Source organism: Bombus vosnesenskii, unplaced genomic scaffold (assembly GCF_011952255.1).
Source record: "Bombus vosnesenskii isolate JDL3184/JDL3185 unplaced genomic scaffold, Bvos_JDL3184-5_v1.1 scf7180000013417, whole genome shotgun sequence".
In the NCBI taxonomy this organism is placed as follows: domain Eukaryota; kingdom Metazoa; phylum Arthropoda; class Insecta; order Hymenoptera; family Apidae; genus Bombus; species Bombus vosnesenskii.
Genome location: NW_022883036.1, coordinates 314,023 through 331,989, shown reverse-complemented (window position 1 = coordinate 331,989; position 17,967 = coordinate 314,023). Strand labels below are relative to the sequence as shown.

Here is a 17,967-nt window from a genome sequence, read left to right as displayed (position 1 = left end):
TGAATATGTATGTCGATGGATGCACTACAAAATTTGTAACAGAAACGAAGGATCCAACCTAGTTGAACAGGAATAGACCTATATTCTAAATGTCGTATGGAAATGATTTGTTATCTCGCAATTCCCGAGAATTGAAAGGTACAAAAGTTTAATGCATATAAGAACCAAAAATGTATAATATAGCCAATGTAAAGTACTTTCTATAATACTTAGCGGATGAAACGAATTTGTATTTAGCTCGCAGTTCCTTCGTTATGCCCATAAGGATATCAAAATGCATAAACACCTGTATTCTAGTCTATTCTGTTGATATCTCGAGTAGGTTAAATCTCTCAGATGTTTAGTTGGAAACAGCGGTTTATGCATGCAGTGAACGCGATAAATGCATCTGGAAAAGCTAAGTTTCGCTTTTCGTGAGATCCACTATTGGTGGGAGTTTAGGTGAAGATGTGGGGATCAAGCAGTACGAAGTCTCTGACCCACTGACATTCTCTTTAGTTACTTGGTAGAAACAAACGCTGATAATTCGTGACTCAGACTTTCGATGTTCGTGATCAGGATTATTAACAAAATAGTATCTGAAGAAGAAAGATAGCCGTCATCTTGAAGGATCACAATCAGTCGAGTCTCGTTTTGAGATGCGGCGAAATCGTGGCTTGCTAACTAGTGTTGCTGTTTGCTTGACAGTTTTCTTCATTGTTTTAAATTCGAAATCAACAGTGGAAACTGTAAACGATACAGGAAGTAGCATAGAAAAGCCTTACGCTGGAGAACAGGAAGTCCATAAAGGTCAGGTAAATTGTATCCAATTAAACGATTCAGACGAAGGTAAACTAGATATTTCAAAGTATGTATACGGTGAAATCTTTCATTTTCTATGAAATATTTTCGACTTTTCATACAATTTGATATGGTACTGTTTGAGAATTGTTTTTTTTCCAATAGGATACTGGTCGCGTTTAGATTGTAGTGCAGTGAAAGTGCGTCTGTGAACGATGTAATTATTGGAAAGCGATCTTTCCCTTTTACGATTTACAAACGAGTTTATTGCGTATGATAGAGAATTGGAGAGTTTCCTGATTACGTATAATACTTTACACATTTTGTTGATTTTATTAATGGACTAGAGATTCTTATACGTTCGCGGGAAAAGATGGAAAAATGCATAAAAATTAAGTAAAACAAATCATTGTCTAGCTTCTACTCTTTTAGCCGTCTTCGTGTAAACTTGAATTTGCATGTATAAATTCATCGCAATCTGCCAGTTTATTTATTAATTTAAACTATTAGCTTGTTGCAGCCGCTATGATACAACGATTATTAATATGATTTACTGTGCAGACGTATCGATACGTTACACCTTCTCTTGCTGAATTGGGTGCTCGTGGAAGTTTGCCTAAAATGAACCAGCATGTTTTAATGCTGACGCGTGTACCCGATGCTGGAGCTGAATTGTTAGTCTTGATCCTACAACGTCTGCAGGGTTACAATGCGTTTAAACATATACGATTACCACCTGGTGATCATGGGCTTCTATCAACTCTGCAAGAGGTATAATCTCGTACACGACGTTCATAAGATAGTTTTTGAATTACCGTTCTCGATATTAATGCTCGTTCAATAACGCGAAATAATGGTAGTACTATTTCAAATGGCAACTGCATAGATCGAATGCCGAACAATAACGTAAGAAATATGAATCAGCTGCTGATTCATTGGCCGCATAAATCTTGGGAAAATTTAATCATAGTACCATGTAGTGGTTGTTGCACTTTACGCTCATGTCAGAGTCGGTTTTCAGTGTTGCAATCGAAGTTGTGCCACTTTCATCTTTTCAATTAAAGTAGCCGTGTCGGAAATACCTATTTGGAGCAAGTCTAGCTAAAGCCAGATAGAGGTGGCGCGACTGCGCGAAATACGATAGGAAAGTTGATAAATGTTAAAAGATTCGATGTATTTTCAGTATGGTAAATAATCATCGTGACATTTTTAGTTTGCAGTTTTAGACGATACAGGAGAAGCCGGTTGTTCAGCGTTTCTCAGTTTATAAATAACTTTGGTTAACTATTTTGTAGGAACTGTTAGTAGAAGAAATTACTAATATCATTAGACAGGAAGCGATTCCTTTGAGTTTCGACGGAGATGTTAGATTTCTGAACTTCTCCAAGTTCGGAAGAGAGTCTCCGACGTTTATTTCCCTAGTGAGAAATCCTATGTGTGCGCATAATTTGCGGAGGTAAAAATCAAATTTCTTTTTGGTAGAATTTTTCGTTTTATTTGTATTTTACTAATCGTTACTGGCATATTATAAATGTAAATATGAATGAACGTGGTGCACAACTATTAATTATACTTAAAGATGCATTTGTTACTTTTCAGATATCGTGAAAGGCGAAGTGACATGCTTCATAGAGCCATACCTACGTTCTGCGGTCAAGATCCTCGATGCGCGTGAGTATTTAATATATTACATTTTTGTAGCACATGGTAACTTTTTTATTTCCCTGCATTGCGTATCAATTGTAGAAAGATAAATAACAAATGGGCGTTAGAACGAGCAAAGGCAAATATCGTTGAATGGTACCCTGTTGTCGGTATATTAAATTACATGGAACAATCCATAGATGTACTGGAGTACAAATTTCCATATTTCTTTCGAGGTGCTAAACGTAGTTACAGAAAGATTCGTAAGTAATTATAATTAAGTATAATTAGGCGGTAAGATTTCAGATTCAATCTAGTTTCGATTCGTTTCATTTAGAGCCGAGAAAAAGACACTTTTCTGATCCAACACTTACGCTAAGAGCACGAGAAAGAGATATTTTATTTAAGCTTCTTGAGGATGAGATAGAATTTTATCAATGGTTAAAATATCGACTTTTGAACGAAACATTGATCGACATTGATTAAAGCCATGAAATTTACACGATGATAAGTGTTTAGTTTCAAAATATACCAAAGATATTAAATATTCCAATAATAATGATTTTATAGAGAAATAAATTTGATTAAAAATTTTTTTAGGAAGAAAGGTATGATCACGGATTTTTCCCTTTTGTATTTTTACTATGGTATAATGTATTGTTATTTTAATATGGTATAGATGTATCGTACTGTTCTAAATTGTGCAGAGCGCAACAAAATATTTGATTTTTTTCAGGATTTTAGTTCCTGTAAATTTAGAATACTGCACAGGAACGATATGCATCTCATTTGCTTAGAATCGACTCCTCTTGTTTAGTGAGAATTCCTAGAAAATATAGGATATACAGAAGAAACTACTTTTCAATCTTCATAGTTTATAATTTATTAATTTTTACATTTTTATTATAAATTTATTGTAACGGTAGCAATAATTTATACGTTTTCCATGTCAGTGTTACACTTATGTTTCTATAATAGCTGTTTTCAACGTGTAAACTACGTTAAAGTATCCTCGTTGTCTTTCGATGCATTGGTAGAAATTTTCTCTCTGATAATACTCATAGGGTAGACAACAATCGAAACTTTTATTGAGCAGTGATCATCGATTGGGAATAATCACAGCACGTACAAAAATTGTGTCATGTGAAGTTCCAAATACGTAATTTTTGTTATTGTAATATACAATAATCTATAATAATTTGTTTAAACTTGATATTAATTACATTTATTAGCATATAATTAAAAGTATAAGAATCTAAGCCTTTTTTCCCCTTTAGGCATGATATAAAGAGGATATTTCGTTGATATTCAGTTCGTACGACGCAAAATCCGATAAAATACCTATATTATAGCTGGATTAGATAGTTATATTTATAATCGTAATATTTTAAATGTACAAAGCAAGCTTCAAACACGGTTTTACTATTCTCAAGGGAGAAGGTATTAGATAATTATCTTTTAAAGAAATATATTTAGAATAAATATGGAAATATACAAAGAAACATTAGAAAACGTACAATGATCGTTTTGTGGTTTACTGGTTGTTCCGAGTGGTAAAAATCAGCGTATTATATCATCAAGCTCTTATCACCTATTTACATTTATTGTTGTTTAAAAATGCAAGTTACCGATATTTTGATCTTGTATAAAATAAAAGAAAAAGCATTGAATTGACAAATTACGTTGATCGTATAAGCATAGGATATTTTATCTTTATAGCGTAATAGAACATATAAAAATATCTATTTGAGTACAATTCGAAATCTTGCTATAAAAACGTTACTATCGATACCAACTATGATATTATACGATCTTAAATTGAAGGAAAAATGAAATTAAGGAGTATCAGAAAGCGATTTTGATCGTTTCATGCGCAAATCGCGCGTGCAACAAAACATGGCGATCATGTTGATGTACAGATGAACGAGCAACAACATGAGTAAAACGTGCCATCACTTTTTCTTTGCATCTTTTAATCCAGCACCAGCGTTAAACTTGAAGAAAACGATGTCTCCGTCTTCGACGACGTAGTTTCGTCCTTGTTGCCTATATTTTCCGGCGGCCTATAGTAAAAAGAAAAAAAGAAGATTAATATAGCCACATTTACATAGAACAACTGGAAAATAAAAACAATGAAAAGCATTCGATTGGTGTTAAATATCATACAGTACGATACTCACCTTTACCGCTGCTTCCGATCCTTCGTTTTTAAAATCGTCGAATTTCATGACTTCAGCCATGATGAATCCCTTCTCGAAATCTGTGTGAATCTTGCCAGCAGCTTGAGGTGCTTTTGTACCTTTCTAAAGTAACGAAAGATTCCCGGATAAGATCATGAAAGAACATTGAAAAGGATCACTTTGATTTACCTGGATCGTCCATGCTTTCACTTCATCGTGTCCCGCTGTAAAGAAGTACTGCAATTGCAACGCTTTGTATCCTTGAACGATAATCTTGTCAAGCGCGCTAAAAACGATTCGTAAGATGAAACAGCAAATTTTCAACTCGTATTAGAAAAAAGAAGACGAGGGGGGGGGGCAGAAAAAAATGAATTCTTGGTTCAAAGAAGGGGTGGCCAAAAAACAGGACTGTGGAATATGATTGTCTCGAACCGAATATCGTCTAATGACAGGGTACAAGAAGGGAAGCCATCCTGTTCCGTGAGCCCGACGAACTTCGAGACTTCAGAGAATACACATAAAGCTGAACGACTTAATACCGCAATTTTATCACTCTAACTCTGTCCGAGATCTACTTCGGCGCCTTGGTTATCTGCGGTCTCGAAATAAAATCGCGGTATCTAGAAATCTTTCGTTTGTCCCCTGTGATTACCAAGAGAACCTATCTTATGCGATCATTTCGAGGGATCGACAAAATTTGCCGAAGAATTTAGATTTCTAACCATCAATGCCAGATTATAGGTATCATTGGTAACGATTTTATATTTTCCACGCTAGCTATAATTATGCAATCCCCTTCGGTCCAAAATAATTGCAACATAAATTTATATAACGAACAAAGTTTTTCTTTATCCAACGCATTATAGTTCTGTACGTCGATTACTTTTATCGGTATAACATACAGTATGTTACAGTATAACAATGTTGAAAACGTACGCGAACTTGATCGAGTTTACCGTGCATAACACGGGTTGAGTTTGTTCGCGAATGACCCACTAGCCAACTGAACCGGTTGATCCTCATTCCACTCGTCTCCCTGGTTATACCGGTGTGCCCGGGAGGATAGGAGGGGTTTTTATGCAATTTTGCAAGAATTTGAATAGCCGTTCGTAAAAATATAATGCGCCACAGTAAAGATGCCGCAGTTTTTATTGGTCACCCTACATGAAAGTAGGGCTAGTCTAGACGCTTAAACCGAGCCCTCCATTGTTATTACCATTAGTAGATAACCTGGTGCATAGCTAAATATGGGAACCTGACTTTCTTAGGTTTTAAAGCAGGGGAGGATTAGGTTTTACGAATTTTACGATTTTTACGTTCGTTCTTCTCCCTTCCTTTCACTCTCTCTCTTTTTTTCTTTTCTTTTAAATTCACGCAACACACTGCTTATTTTGGCGGTCGTTTCATTTGCAAGTATAAAGATAGTTTGGCGTTCATTTAAAAGATACAGATAGAGCTATGTAACGAATTATAGACACCGTTACTCACCTCGTAACTTTGTTCTCTTCTTGATATTTCGCACGTTCTGCGTCATCCATATCGAAAAGTTTATTTTCGAAAGTTCCACTGAATGGGATTAAAATAGCTCCTGGATCGTTCTTATCAACCCATTCTTTGATTTTGATTAACCTGAAATTGACATGTGAGTGTTAAGACATAAGAAAAATTCGTATGTTAATTAATATATTAATGATCGATTGTCGTTTGTTTAAAGCGTCAAATAACGATAATATACATATAGATCCCAGATAATAAACGATATATACATACCATTTATTCTTCTTACGTATGTAATCCTTTTCGGACAGATTAACTAAATAAATGACTGGCTTTGACGTGAGGAATAAATATTTATTGAGAGCCTCGATCTAAAAACACGACCGACCAGAATAACATTGGAATAGCATTAAAATTTTTCATTTGCAAAGCGATACGATTAACTTACGTCAGTAGCACTCCAGTCGGCAAACCTGATATGCCTCTTTTCATCCACCATTATACCTTTCACTTTCAATAACGTATCCTGCACAGAAAAGCACTCGATTATATCTGTAAGCGTTAGCTTTCTCCAACAGATTGTATTTTTTACCACTACCGTGCGAAAATACTGGATTCGAAAAAGATCAGTGTTCCGCTAACGATAATAGTCGGCCAGACGAATAAGTTCGTAAGTAAGTACGCTACCAAGTGGAATAATCCCGAGATCGAACTGTGATTAGAGGATTGTACACTAACGAAACGCCTCTCTATTACTTTGACCGAGAGAGAAGACGAGGAGGTAGCTTGGAACTCTCGAAAAGTTTTAGCAAATTGCAAAGTCTAGAACGAGGGGAGAGATCGGAAATTGCCGTGGGTCAATCCACGGAAAGAGGGTAATTCGATTGATTCGTTCTAGGAAGTAGTGTACCGACCGCGCTCTCTTAATTTCCTCGGTAATTTCGTTCAGGCTCTACGATATGCCTACATTTACAATGATTTCTTTCGTTTCTCAATCCGAACGTCAAAAGAGAACGAGTTTCTTTAAACGTCCTAATGTATTTCTTTCGATGTGCAGGGTTAACGACGTTAAAACGCATCAAATCTTCAAACATAAATTACTACTTACGTATTCAGGCTTTAGTTTCTTGTCGTTTCCTCGGACAACGAGCTTCTCCAGCTTCTCCAGATGACCATTTAAAAACTCGATATCTTTCAACCGTAATTCCTCGCTAATTATCTCGAGATCTCTCACGGGATTCACGTCTCCTTCCACGTGAGTAACGTCGTCGTCGTCGAACGCTCCTACGAATAAAATACGATATTAATCCGCTTAGTTTGGCAAATTTATTTTCTAGAATCGATGCAGTTCTATGAAAACTGTTAACGAAAGCTATAACGGTATAGTACTCTTACGTCTATAAGCTACTCGTGCGTGTTGCAAGATAAACTCGTGTCCATGATTGCATGTGCAATGCACGGAAGGAGCAAACACGATGATAAACTAATCTCTCGATCTCATCGGCAACGCTACCTTCCCTTTAACGTAATCGATTTTATCAGTTATTGTTCATCTGGGACAGCAACGTCGTCGCTTGCTCCTATATAAAGAGCTTCGTATCGAATCGAATGTTTATGCTGGACTTACGGCAAAGATGAAAAATCCCATCGCAAGCGTTGATGTGCGATAAGAAATTGTTTCCCAGGCCTTGTCCCTCCGCGGCACCTTTGACCAAGCCAGCGATGTCCACGACATTTAAGAAAGCTGGAACTTTGCTGAAACCGTAAATAAGGACGCGTCTCATCGCGATTCTCGATTCGTTCAAGAAGCAAAAGTCGCGAACTCTGTTGCTCTTAAGAGTTCGAACTTCGGAGGGTGGTTTCAGCCTTCGAACCTGAGTCACCGCGGCTAAAAGATATACACACATATATATAGATATATCTACTACATTCGGCTGTTCCTCCTTCCTAAAAAGTTTCATCCAAATCGAAGCCGGGAGCATTCGCGACTTTTTTTTTGTAAGTACGAATAGAATACGACTGATGATGTATTTACACTGTAACATGCACGCGCCTAGAATTTAAAGGAGGGCGTCGCAGTGACAACGAGCTGTATTTAAATGCTAATGCAAGTAGCATCATTAAACAATTAGCCTTTGAAGAGAGGCGTTAGTAAAATGAGCAAGAAGGGGAGTGCCATGTTAGGTGGCTTTCATTAGGGATCGTTGAATCATCTGACACGTGACAGCCATTCGGACTTTGCAGTGTCGTTGGCCGTTGGCGACAGTGTTTCGGAGTTGGGTGCCAGGGTGACCAGGATGCAAGACACGCTCTTTGATCTAACACGGTAGCGAGTTTTAATCTCTTCAAATTAGTTGAATTCCGAGGAAAGCACGTGTCGCAAAGCAAACTCGATTCGTCTTTCACTCGATAATTTTTCGTTACTTCGCTATACTTTGAAGTTCATCGATTCTATGCCGCTCCCTCTCTCTCGCTCTCTCTCTCTCTTTCTCTTTTGCGCTCTGCCATGGTTAAGTTTAACTGTTTACCAGCGACAACAGCGTCGAAGAATATTTTACCGTGGACCGAACATACGCTTTGCTTTCCAATCTTCCTGCTGCTCTGTACATTCAATCTCGTCGTGTGAACGAGCCAGCGTGATAACGCGAGGCACGGTAAACACGGCTTTCATCGACAAGTTGATGCATACCACAGCACGTATAACGGTTTCCATGTGTTTCGGTGGAACTTTCATCGCGTTTGATTAGTTTCGAGTGTCACGTGAAATTTTAATTAATCTTTTCTAGCCTCCCCCCGGAGGGCATACATTGATCTTTCTAACGCAAAATAATCCAGTCAATATCGCATATAAATCTAAGTTTTAGAAATATCTTACGAAATGTTATCTTAAATAATAGTATGCCACGAGCGAGTAAAAGAAAAACGTACGTGAAGTCGGCTGGTATTCAACGTGAGTTATACGTCGCGTAGACGAATTTTGTCGAATCTGCATTGCAGATCACGTACCGCTTTCTCTCCTCCCTATCCCTGCCTTGTGAAAATAAAAGCAAAGGAGTATGGAAATGTCAATGGTTATTCCAACTCGTTTCCCATTGCGAGGGCGCATTTTCTGGTAGACTCGTCACTTTTGTTCGATAATACAATAACGCGTATCAGTTATTTGTCGTTACGATCGAACAATATTTTCACCGGTATGTAGTAGCTGGTTTGATACGTACCTAGCTGGCTTAAAATATTCGCACAGGTAATCGAATCTTGCGTCAGGAACGGGTACGCGACGTGCTGAAAGATAAAATCTAGTTAGACGACAAATAACATTCAATAACAAATTTTTCTTAACAAATAACACGCGTCATATATTCACATGGGGAATAAAAAAATAATAGGATATTGGAAAAAGAAATTCCAGTCAGATAGTAGATTATGTATACGTTGTTTATTGTCTATTTACAAAGTGTTTATTACACTGAGATATATAGTTTTATAATAATATTTAGACACGATTAAAGTACAAAATATCTAATTTATTCGTCGTCGGGATTCGATAAAATCTGTAATAGAAAATAATAGGACAAATTATCTATTCACAATGTGTTTATTATTATTGTCGATTTTTTATCGTCGGGATCGGCTAAAATTTGTGTCGGTGATGTTCGACGAAACGTAATTGAAGTAGACTTAGGTACGTATATACGAGATAACATAGACGATTGTCGAGTGTATCTGTGAGTAGGATTAGCCTGATCTTTATATACAGGTGCATGTATGAAAGGGTTTATTCTTTTCTTCATCGTTCGGGTCGCTGCTTTGATGATCATTTCACGACTGTACATTCTTCTGCTAATTGTTTTGTACAACTCAGTTTCTTTTAAGCCGCAACATGTGTTACGAGCCTTTAAGTATACACCGATGTAAACGGCGGCGGTAGCCGAAGGCGATAAACCTGGTAATTTCGGCCGATCTACGCTGATTTCGTTTACAGCTTTGATTATTAACTTGGAAACCGTTTGTTCCAGGAAACCAACATTTGGCAGAGATTTTACGTCGATCGTTGGCATCGTATATAAAAATTTCATTTGAACGTTCGCGTATTTATCGGGTTGCGCTAAAAATTTATCGCGACAATCTTCCGTACAGAACAGGTATAAATTGTCTTTGTACAAAACTGCTGTAACTATTTTTCCAGGTACAAGTTTTCGACTTGGTAATCCATCGAAGTACGTTACTAAGCAAAATCCTCTGACTTGCAAACGTTTGGCCCAACACGAATGTTCCAAGTCGATCGTTTCGGTTAAAATTCGCGGACGATCTTCCGGTGGATACGCATTGTTCACCGGTGGAAGATATTTTTGCGGGTGTTGAATAAATTCATTGGTATGTTGCGAACAAATCCAGTAGAAGTGTTCCCTAAACTGAATCGTGCCTCGATGATCCGGAGGTCCCGATGTCTTCATCGTGTTCTCGTAGTACAAGCAAAGAGGACAATAGGACTCGAACCGGCTTTGTCGTTTCCTAAATTCGTACGGCGAGACGCTCATATATTTCAAGCTGTGAATTTTATCGTAGTCACTTTCACGAAAGTACGATCTGATGATCGTGTATCTGGAACATACGCGTCGATCAGCTTGGCTCCACACATACCACATACATTTAGTCGCGTCTAATTCTATTACGTTCTGGGTGAAACTTTTTAACCAAGTTCGAAAGTGTTCCTGATCGACTTCCCAAACGGCATAGCGATGAGATAAAAAGCTATTCGAGAAGGTAGGTGGTTTTATCGTTCGATCGTCGAATGCGCGAGACAAACGATCGAGACAAAAAGCTAGATTCGCTTTCAGGTCGAGAGTGATCATTGGTTGAAGACCTAGAAACGTCAGTTGCTCGTATTCTTTGCGGTTTAAGGGAAGACCATCGAGCACGAAACCTTGAGAAATCACATTAGGATCGATGGAATACATTTCAACGGCACGGTTTACGCATTCCGTTGGAACCGTTCGACCTGCACGAAGAGAAGATTCTGTCAATTGCGCCCACTCTGTCCAAGGAAAATATTTGACGATGTAACGTAGAGCGGCTCCTCGCGTTATCACTTTTACGCCATATTTGTTGGCAAATCGTTGTGCAAGAGTCGTTTTCCCGGATTTCGGTGGGCCAATGATAGAGAGCCGGAATGGAATAATAGGTGCGCAAGAATCTCGTTCGAGATACTCGAACGGACTCTCTAAAAATGCGGTCTGCGCGTCTTTGCCGCCGAAGAAGTAGACGAATTGTCTGTGTATGACGGGATAAATCTCCTGCACAGATTCCAGTGGCAGGAACATTTGCAGAGGAACGTTATTTTGACGCAACTGCACAGGACACCAGCGTCCAAAGGAACTTAAAAGATAATAGCCGCAATCAAGCAGAGTGTCGGCTGTTTCAAGATCGATGGTATAGATCTTCTCCAGGATAGAAATATCTCGACGAACGTAGGGCTCGAGAATTCTCATAATTCGCAGTAAAACGTTTTTTACATCTGCTTCGGCATCCACTACGATATACGGTATCGATTCATTTTCTAGAAGGCTGCGAATAGCAGCTATCTTTTGAGAATCAGTTTCGTACTTGCTGAAAAATTCTTGCTCGATTCTTCGTCTCGCTGTTTCAAAATCTTCCCAGTCGGTGAACAGCACAGGCTCAGGATTCTCTCGATACCACGTTTCTTCTAACTCAAACCTTCTCACTTCCATTTCTTCCAAATCCGTGTCATCGCTCAGCATGTATTCCTCCGTGAGTATGTCGTCTTCGTCCTTGTATTCGTGCTCCGCGTTATCTTCTTCTTCCCCGATATATCGTTGACCGATCATCTCATCCAGCATTCTTTTCACCCAAATATCTCGATCTCTTCGATAATCTTCAAGCTGTGTAGCGTATCGTAATTGTTCGATGCGTTTCTTCTCTTCCAAATTCTGTTCCCACGATGCGAGTAATTTCGGTATTACTCTGTCCGATACCGTCTCTCTACCGCAACGAAGTTCTATTATTATCTCGGGCACCGTGTACTCTCTTATAGCAGTTTCTACGTCTTGCGGACAGCTTGGAAACTGATCGAACACGGCACCGGGTTCGCCGTAAAGTCCTTTGAAAAATCGCGTTAAACATTCGTCGTGCATTCTTTCAGGAAGAAGCACACTGCCGTCTCTCCAATAACTTCGAATAAATGTCAGAATTGTATTAGAGTCGCTGTTGTATCTCTCGTCGCTCGGATCTGCTGGCAATTCTACCTCATCGGGAAGTTCGTTTGATAAAACAAGAACATCTCTGTGGGATAATGGTCGCATTCCACGGGATCCCATGTACGTAGTGAAACAATTAAAGTAATCTATATGAAGCAGACCGTATTCTCGAGATATCGCGTCTGACAACGTGCTTTTCCCACTTCCTGATGGACCAACGATACTCATACGAAGGGGTGGAATTAAAGATAAAGGCCTTTTCAATGGAAGACCTAATTTTTGCGGGCCACGTAAAAATTCCTCGAGAGCTGTGAGACTAGATAGATGATATATCTTATCCATAAAAATAGCGCTGAACTCTTCTTTGCCTCTCCAAAATATATTATATCTTAATAACGCCACTGGACAGTAGTAATTAGTGTCTCCAAAGCGACGATTATCTTCCTTAGAAGGTAATTCCGCCGTTTCTCTTTCACCTTCCTTTTCTTCTTCTTCTTCTTCTTCGATATTTTCCGTGTCATCGGTCATGCCGATATATTCTGCAAGATCTCTTTCTCTTTCCTTCTCCTCGTCAGTCATAACTCTTGCTTTATCCATATAACGATCCTTAATTCGATCCATAACGTATTTCGAGACATCGGTGATTTTACCAACATCGCAGGTAATAAGATTTCTGCAAGTATCCATCGCTCTTTCTCGTATCGCTTCCCAATCCGATTCAAACCTCTGAATGTGTCTAATATATTCGACCAGACCTTGCGCCTCTTCCTCGCCCTCTTCATCTCCAAGGTCTTCGAAGCTTTCCTCGAATTGCCCATCCTTTTCGATGCCACGAATTTTTCGCCATTTTGATATCAAATAATCGTAAGGATCCTCGTCGAACAAAAGAATCGCATCCTCGAAGATAATCTCCGAATCTTCCACGATTGTTTTCCAAGAATCGATATTGGGATACATACCATCTACGATGTAACCTCCGTCTCTCCATATTTCAATATCGATTTCTTCTCTCGGCACGCTCTGTATAGCCTCCACAATCGCATGATCCGACGAATAAATATACGAGTTAACGTTCGCCGAATATTTTCCAATTTCCTTCGCGTTTATTATCGTACCTCTTAACACTCGTGCCAATTCGTCGCAGAGATCAGATTTGCCAGAATAGTCAGGTCCAAATACTACGATTTTACAAGTCGGTCGCGGAGACAAAGGAGAAATAAAAGTTCTTGGATTTTCGATAAATAAATCAGCAGCCTCGTTCGACGAAAGAAAGAAGACTTTGTTCATAAATCGAACGGCGTGTTTCGCTAATCCTTCCACGGTCCTTCCCTTTGTTAATTCGACGGGACAAAGAAAATTCCAGGACGACAGTCTCCAAGGGAATAGAGGCGAAACGGTTTCTCTGTTTCTCAGATCTTGAAACGCTTCTTCGTTCGACTTATCTTCGAATTCGTCGCCAGTTACGGGTATCACTGGCGATTCACCCTCGAATTCTAACGCAGCGTGATTCGCGAATCTTCGCGGAAGAATTACACGCGGCACTGGCAATGTGCGTAGCCGTGAGATAAAAATTTGAAACATTAGCGATACAGGTGTACGACCATCCACGCGAATTATGTTCTGTGGGTTGTATAGCAAGATCCATTTCTCGATCGTAGGCAGTGCCACGCGTTTGTACATTGCACACTGCGATTCCACGTTGGATCTTTCGTCAGAAGGTCGTTTCAGTAAGTATTTCCCCTGGTTCTCGTCTAAAACTCGTTCTTCCTTCGTCAACTCTTGATACAATTCAAAGGAAACGTTCATGTTATTCTGCATTTTGTTATGAGAAAATAACATCTCAATATGTCTGCTCATACCAGCGAAACTCGTGTCTACGGTGCGACCAGTTGTCGGATCTATACGAAAATGTGCACGCTTTATCGTCGCGTCCGCGTCAGGACACATTACGTAAACGATTATCGATGGTTTTATGGACCACGTTGCGAAAATATCTTCGATCTGACTTGAAATAAAATCTTCGTAACGTGGATTTTCCAGTATGACACATGCTTGATTCTCTACCTTTTGTTCGCGAGAAGTCGAAATATCTTTGCTATTATCCGACACATCGTGATGTTTGATCGCTTCTTCGTTCGCTGTATCGCAGGTTCTAGGAACCGACGTGTTAAAAATCTTCATAAAATTTTCTGGATCCAGCTTCTCGGTGGAAATATTTGGGTAAGAAGAATAATCGAGTGTCTCGTTTGGAATTAACGGCAATCCTTCTACAACGTACCCTTTGTGAAACACGTCCCTTTTATTAAGACGACTCGCTATCAAATTCATGATAATTTCTGTACCTAAACATTCACCTGTTTTCAACACGTCTGCCATGAATTTACCTTTTTCGCTGTTTTGCTGGATCTCCTGTTTCATAAGCGATAACGGAGAAATCAACACGCAATTCCAAGAGTCCGCGATCATAGTCGCAAGTTTCGTAGTGTTCAAGTCAGGTTTGCCCAGAACGACGAAACAAGTTGGTTCGCTTGCCAGATATTTGTTTCTCGCTTCGGTTTCGTCATAGGGATCTCGAATCTCGTGAGGTTCCTGAGAGGGTTCAAAGTGTGCTCGGACGTTTCCATACTCTCTCGACTCGCATTTGACGGGAAATCTAGTAAATGGATTTGTATCTTCGTGGAAGACGTAGTAAGAGTTAGCTTTTGGATACACACATTGATGAGCTTCGGGCCAGGAAGGAGAATACTTCTGGCGAGGATATCCTTTGATGAATCGGAAGAAACTCTTTTTTATAATAAACGATGCATCTGCGTAAAACTTCTCGTGCTCGTCTTCGTGCTCTTCTTTTATCTTGGGACGCGATGTTTTATCACACATCGTTGGATATATCTCATTTTTAGGTTACTATATAAATCTTTTACACAGAGTTGCAAACAAACGACATGCGATTTAATATCAGGTTAAATATTTGCAGTGGCAGACGCGAACTACGATTAACGTTATTAGGTCGGAGCATCTAAAAAATGTTGCTTTGTATAGTAAAAATTGAATGAAATTTCAATTCGATTATATCATGTGCTGTAGAAAATATTTTCTATGACGTACAACACGATATCGCTATTATGATTATTAGACTGCGAATGTATATGCAAACATAGATGAAATTTAAAGGTAAAGTTAATGTAATATAGAAGTATACAGAAAGTTTCCAAAGCGAAGTGCTCGTCGTAACTTTTAGTAAGCGAAACGAGTCTCCAGCCAAGTTCCATTTCTTTACTTTCTTTTTGTTCTTTACTCGCAGAAATACAAATTTGCACAGAAGTCCGCAGTCTATAATAAACATGCATAAGAAAAAAATATGAATACTTATTTTCATTGGGATCGATGGTGCAGAAGGGAAAGTTCTCAGCAGCAGCCTGGCTTTTCGTGAGAACGTTGAAGAAGGTTGATTTTCCTACGTTAGGTATACCTACTATACCAACTTTCAAATTGGTACCTACGCGGCCAATAAGCGGCTTCCTTTCAGGTTCTTCGATTTTCTTTGGCGCCATTCTATGACAGAAATATAAATCTATCGTCATTGCACACATTCATATGAAACCGTATCGCGATTTCAAGAATCCAACACTGATTAGAATCAAATCTTGTAACACGTTTGTCGAAGGTTCGCTTCGATTCGAGAAGTTCCATTCATTTCCACAGCGACACTATTCGCTTCGCAATGGCCAGGTTTACCGATTCGTCTTTGTCTACGTACTAACGCAGCATGCAAAAATGACCGCGTCTGCATATTTATAGGGAGAGAGGGGGGGGGGGGGGGATATATCAGTTTGCATGGACAGAAATGAAAATGATCCAACATGGGCCACGCCCTTGTTCCTCCAACCCTCGGAATCTTTAACAGTCCACCATGTTTCACCTACCTATGCACGCAGTGCCCCCCGGCCTCTTGATACTTCGAACAGAATCAAGGCACGGCGGACAGAGCGGAGTAGAATGAAGCGAGAGAGCAGAGTCGAGAGAGTCGGCTTCTCAAACATCGGGTCGCTTTCGAGCGCTCGGGGTGACTAATTATATTAATGCGGACGGCACATCAAGCGATTGCTGTATTTACCGCAAGATTGCCCCCCTTCTTTCTTTTCATCCTTCGCTCGCTGTACAACGGGGCCCGCGCCATATCAAAAGGATGAAACAGGTACGAGACGCCTACGGGAGGCGAAGGGAGAGACCCGGGGAAGGCCAAGGGAAGCAAAGGGAGGCGAACGAAAGTGCGGAGAAGCGAATTCGACGAGAAAGAAGAAGGGACGAGGTGGATTCTCCTGAGCAAAGATGCGAGGGAGGAGGAATACGTCGGGTAAGGGGACCGACGATTACTGGGCACCAAAGCCGCGAATCACCGGCATCACGCCGGGAATCTGCAACCGCGCCTTAGGCCGCCAATCCGCCACCGACTTTGCGATTCCTCTTCCTCTGTCTCGTCTTTCGGATCCCTCTCTCTCTACCCTTCCTTTCTCGTTCCTTTTCACACGATCAGCCATCCCGACTGGCTTTCCTCTTCCTCTCCGTCTATCCCCGAAACTATCTACTCTCTCGAACAGTTTAACTCGAAACCGCGCCACCTCCAACCGTTCTTCATCACGGTACCCACGAAATTTGCAGATTACGATAATGGAAGAGAAGAAAGGACCCGCCCGCGATGCTACTCAACAGCCGCTCTGGCGCCGTGGTATCACCGTCGCCTCTGCTTTTACGACATTGTCTCGCCATCGTTGCCTCCGCTTTATCGATCGCTTCTTCTACCTCCTCTACCTTTACCTCGATGGAAATATAACAATACTTTATTAAAGGCGATAGTTTCTCGAGTTAAAACGAATCGAGTAAAACGTACGTGATATAAATTTCGAAATTTGAAATTCGAAAGAGGCGCCAATATTTAGTACCGTATCGGCTGGATTGGGGGTGCTTCGAGCTTTAGGTGTATTGTACAGTGCTGCCACGTAGCACTAGATTCTCGAACCAAATGCAAGATGCACACCAGATCTTAACCTTACTTTAGAAGGAGAGCGAGTTATTTATAGATTGCTAGCTTTAACAATTTCCAGTTATTTGTTTTTTAACATTCTTACGGTATGCTCGAGTCGTTCGTTCGTACGTAAGAGCCATGTGTATGTTTCTATCAGCACAACAAACGTTGCATCATTTTTGCATGCACGTACGTTACCTGCTTGTGTGGAAATTATATGAAAATCTACGAGAATAACGCTGTTCTCAGCCGCTACAGAGATGATTAGATAATTAAGTATCGATTAAATACCTCGAGTATTTTTCGTATTGTTCCTAGGTAAATATCACTGCACAACTCGTGGCAAAGATAGGAACACAGCACTGCACTGACGTCGACGTCTCACGTTCGACCGGCCTTTAGTAGCGAAACAGATATCTATATTACCAGTCGAGAGTTTTGTCGATTGGATAAACGAAGATTAAATAAAGGAAAAAAGAACAACGAAGCTACAAATTAAAACAAAAAATGAGTAATCAAATACGTTTTCAATGATATCTCGAACAATAGTATCGTATTCTTTTCATTTGTTTTTTTTTTCATTATTATATATTATTATCCGCTGTTTTGATATTTAATTACTTCTTGC

At 39.7% G+C, this 17,967-nt stretch overlaps 2 protein-coding genes across 3 annotated transcripts; one reads left to right on the top strand and one right to left on the bottom strand.

The window, feature by feature from the left end:
• The first annotated feature begins 311 nt into the window (after nucleotides 1-311).
• LOC117237977 (uronyl 2-sulfotransferase-like) lies at nucleotides 312-3,940 on the top strand. Its single transcript, XM_033502453.1, has 7 exons — nucleotides 312-794; nucleotides 1,342-1,551; nucleotides 2,076-2,236; nucleotides 2,380-2,451; nucleotides 2,527-2,687; nucleotides 2,762-3,032; nucleotides 3,161-3,940. Exons 1-6 carry the CDS (start codon nucleotides 639-641, stop codon nucleotides 2,908-2,910), a joined length of 909 nt encoding a protein of 302 aa, XP_033358344.1. The 5' UTR covers nucleotides 312-638; the 3' UTR covers nucleotides 2,911-3,032; nucleotides 3,161-3,940.
• Nucleotides 3,876-17,761, bottom strand: LOC117237974 (obg-like ATPase 1). 2 transcript variants are annotated; one of them, XM_033502443.1, is made up of 11 exons: nucleotides 17,631-17,761; nucleotides 15,687-15,868; nucleotides 9,320-9,380; nucleotides 7,729-7,856; nucleotides 7,210-7,385; nucleotides 6,550-6,627; nucleotides 6,375-6,472; nucleotides 6,093-6,233; nucleotides 4,794-4,890; nucleotides 4,605-4,727; nucleotides 3,876-4,487 (listed from the first exon to the last, which is right to left on the bottom strand). In XM_033502443.1, the coding sequence occupies exons 2-11, from the start codon at nucleotides 15,865-15,867 to the stop codon at nucleotides 4,377-4,379; spliced, it is 1,194 nt and encodes a 397-aa protein (XP_033358334.1). In that variant the 5' UTR covers nucleotide 15,868; nucleotides 17,631-17,761; the 3' UTR covers nucleotides 3,876-4,376. The 2 variants fall into 2 exon arrangements, with proteins under 2 accessions (XP_033358334.1, XP_033358335.1); XM_033502444.1 differs by lacking the exons at nucleotides 15,687-15,868; nucleotides 17,631-17,761 and adding an exon at nucleotides 10,098-10,841 and having other exon boundaries at nucleotides 9,320-9,397.
• Between the last annotated feature and the right edge of the window lie 206 nt (nucleotides 17,762-17,967).

What these genes read in the sequence shown, in the direction of transcription:
- LOC117237974 (XM_033502444.1), bottom strand. Translation starts at nt 10,747, where the DNA reads ATGTGGTATGTGTGGAGCCAAGCTGATCGACGCGTATGTTCCAGATAC. An exon ending in CCGACTGGAGTGCTACTGAC is followed by an intron (nt 6,473 to 6,549) that starts GTAAGTTAATCG and finishes TCGTGTTTTTAG; the next exon opens with ATCGAGGCTCTCAATAAATA. An exon ending in ATACGTAAGAAGAATAAATG is followed by an intron (nt 6,234 to 6,374) that starts GTATGTATATAT and finishes TGTCAATTTCAG; the next exon opens with GTTAATCAAAATCAAAGAAT.
- LOC117237977 (XM_033502453.1), top strand. Translation starts at nt 639, where the DNA reads ATGCGGCGAAATCGTGGCTTGCTAACTAGTGTTGCTGTTTGCTTGACA. An exon ending in TGTGCGCATAATTTGCGGAG is followed by an intron (nt 2,237 to 2,379) that starts GTAAAAATCAAA and finishes GTTACTTTTCAG; the next exon opens with ATATCGTGAAAGGCGAAGTG. An exon ending in ACGTAGTTACAGAAAGATTC is followed by an intron (nt 2,688 to 2,761) that starts GTAAGTAATTAT and finishes CGTTTCATTTAG; the next exon opens with AGCCGAGAAAAAGACACTTT.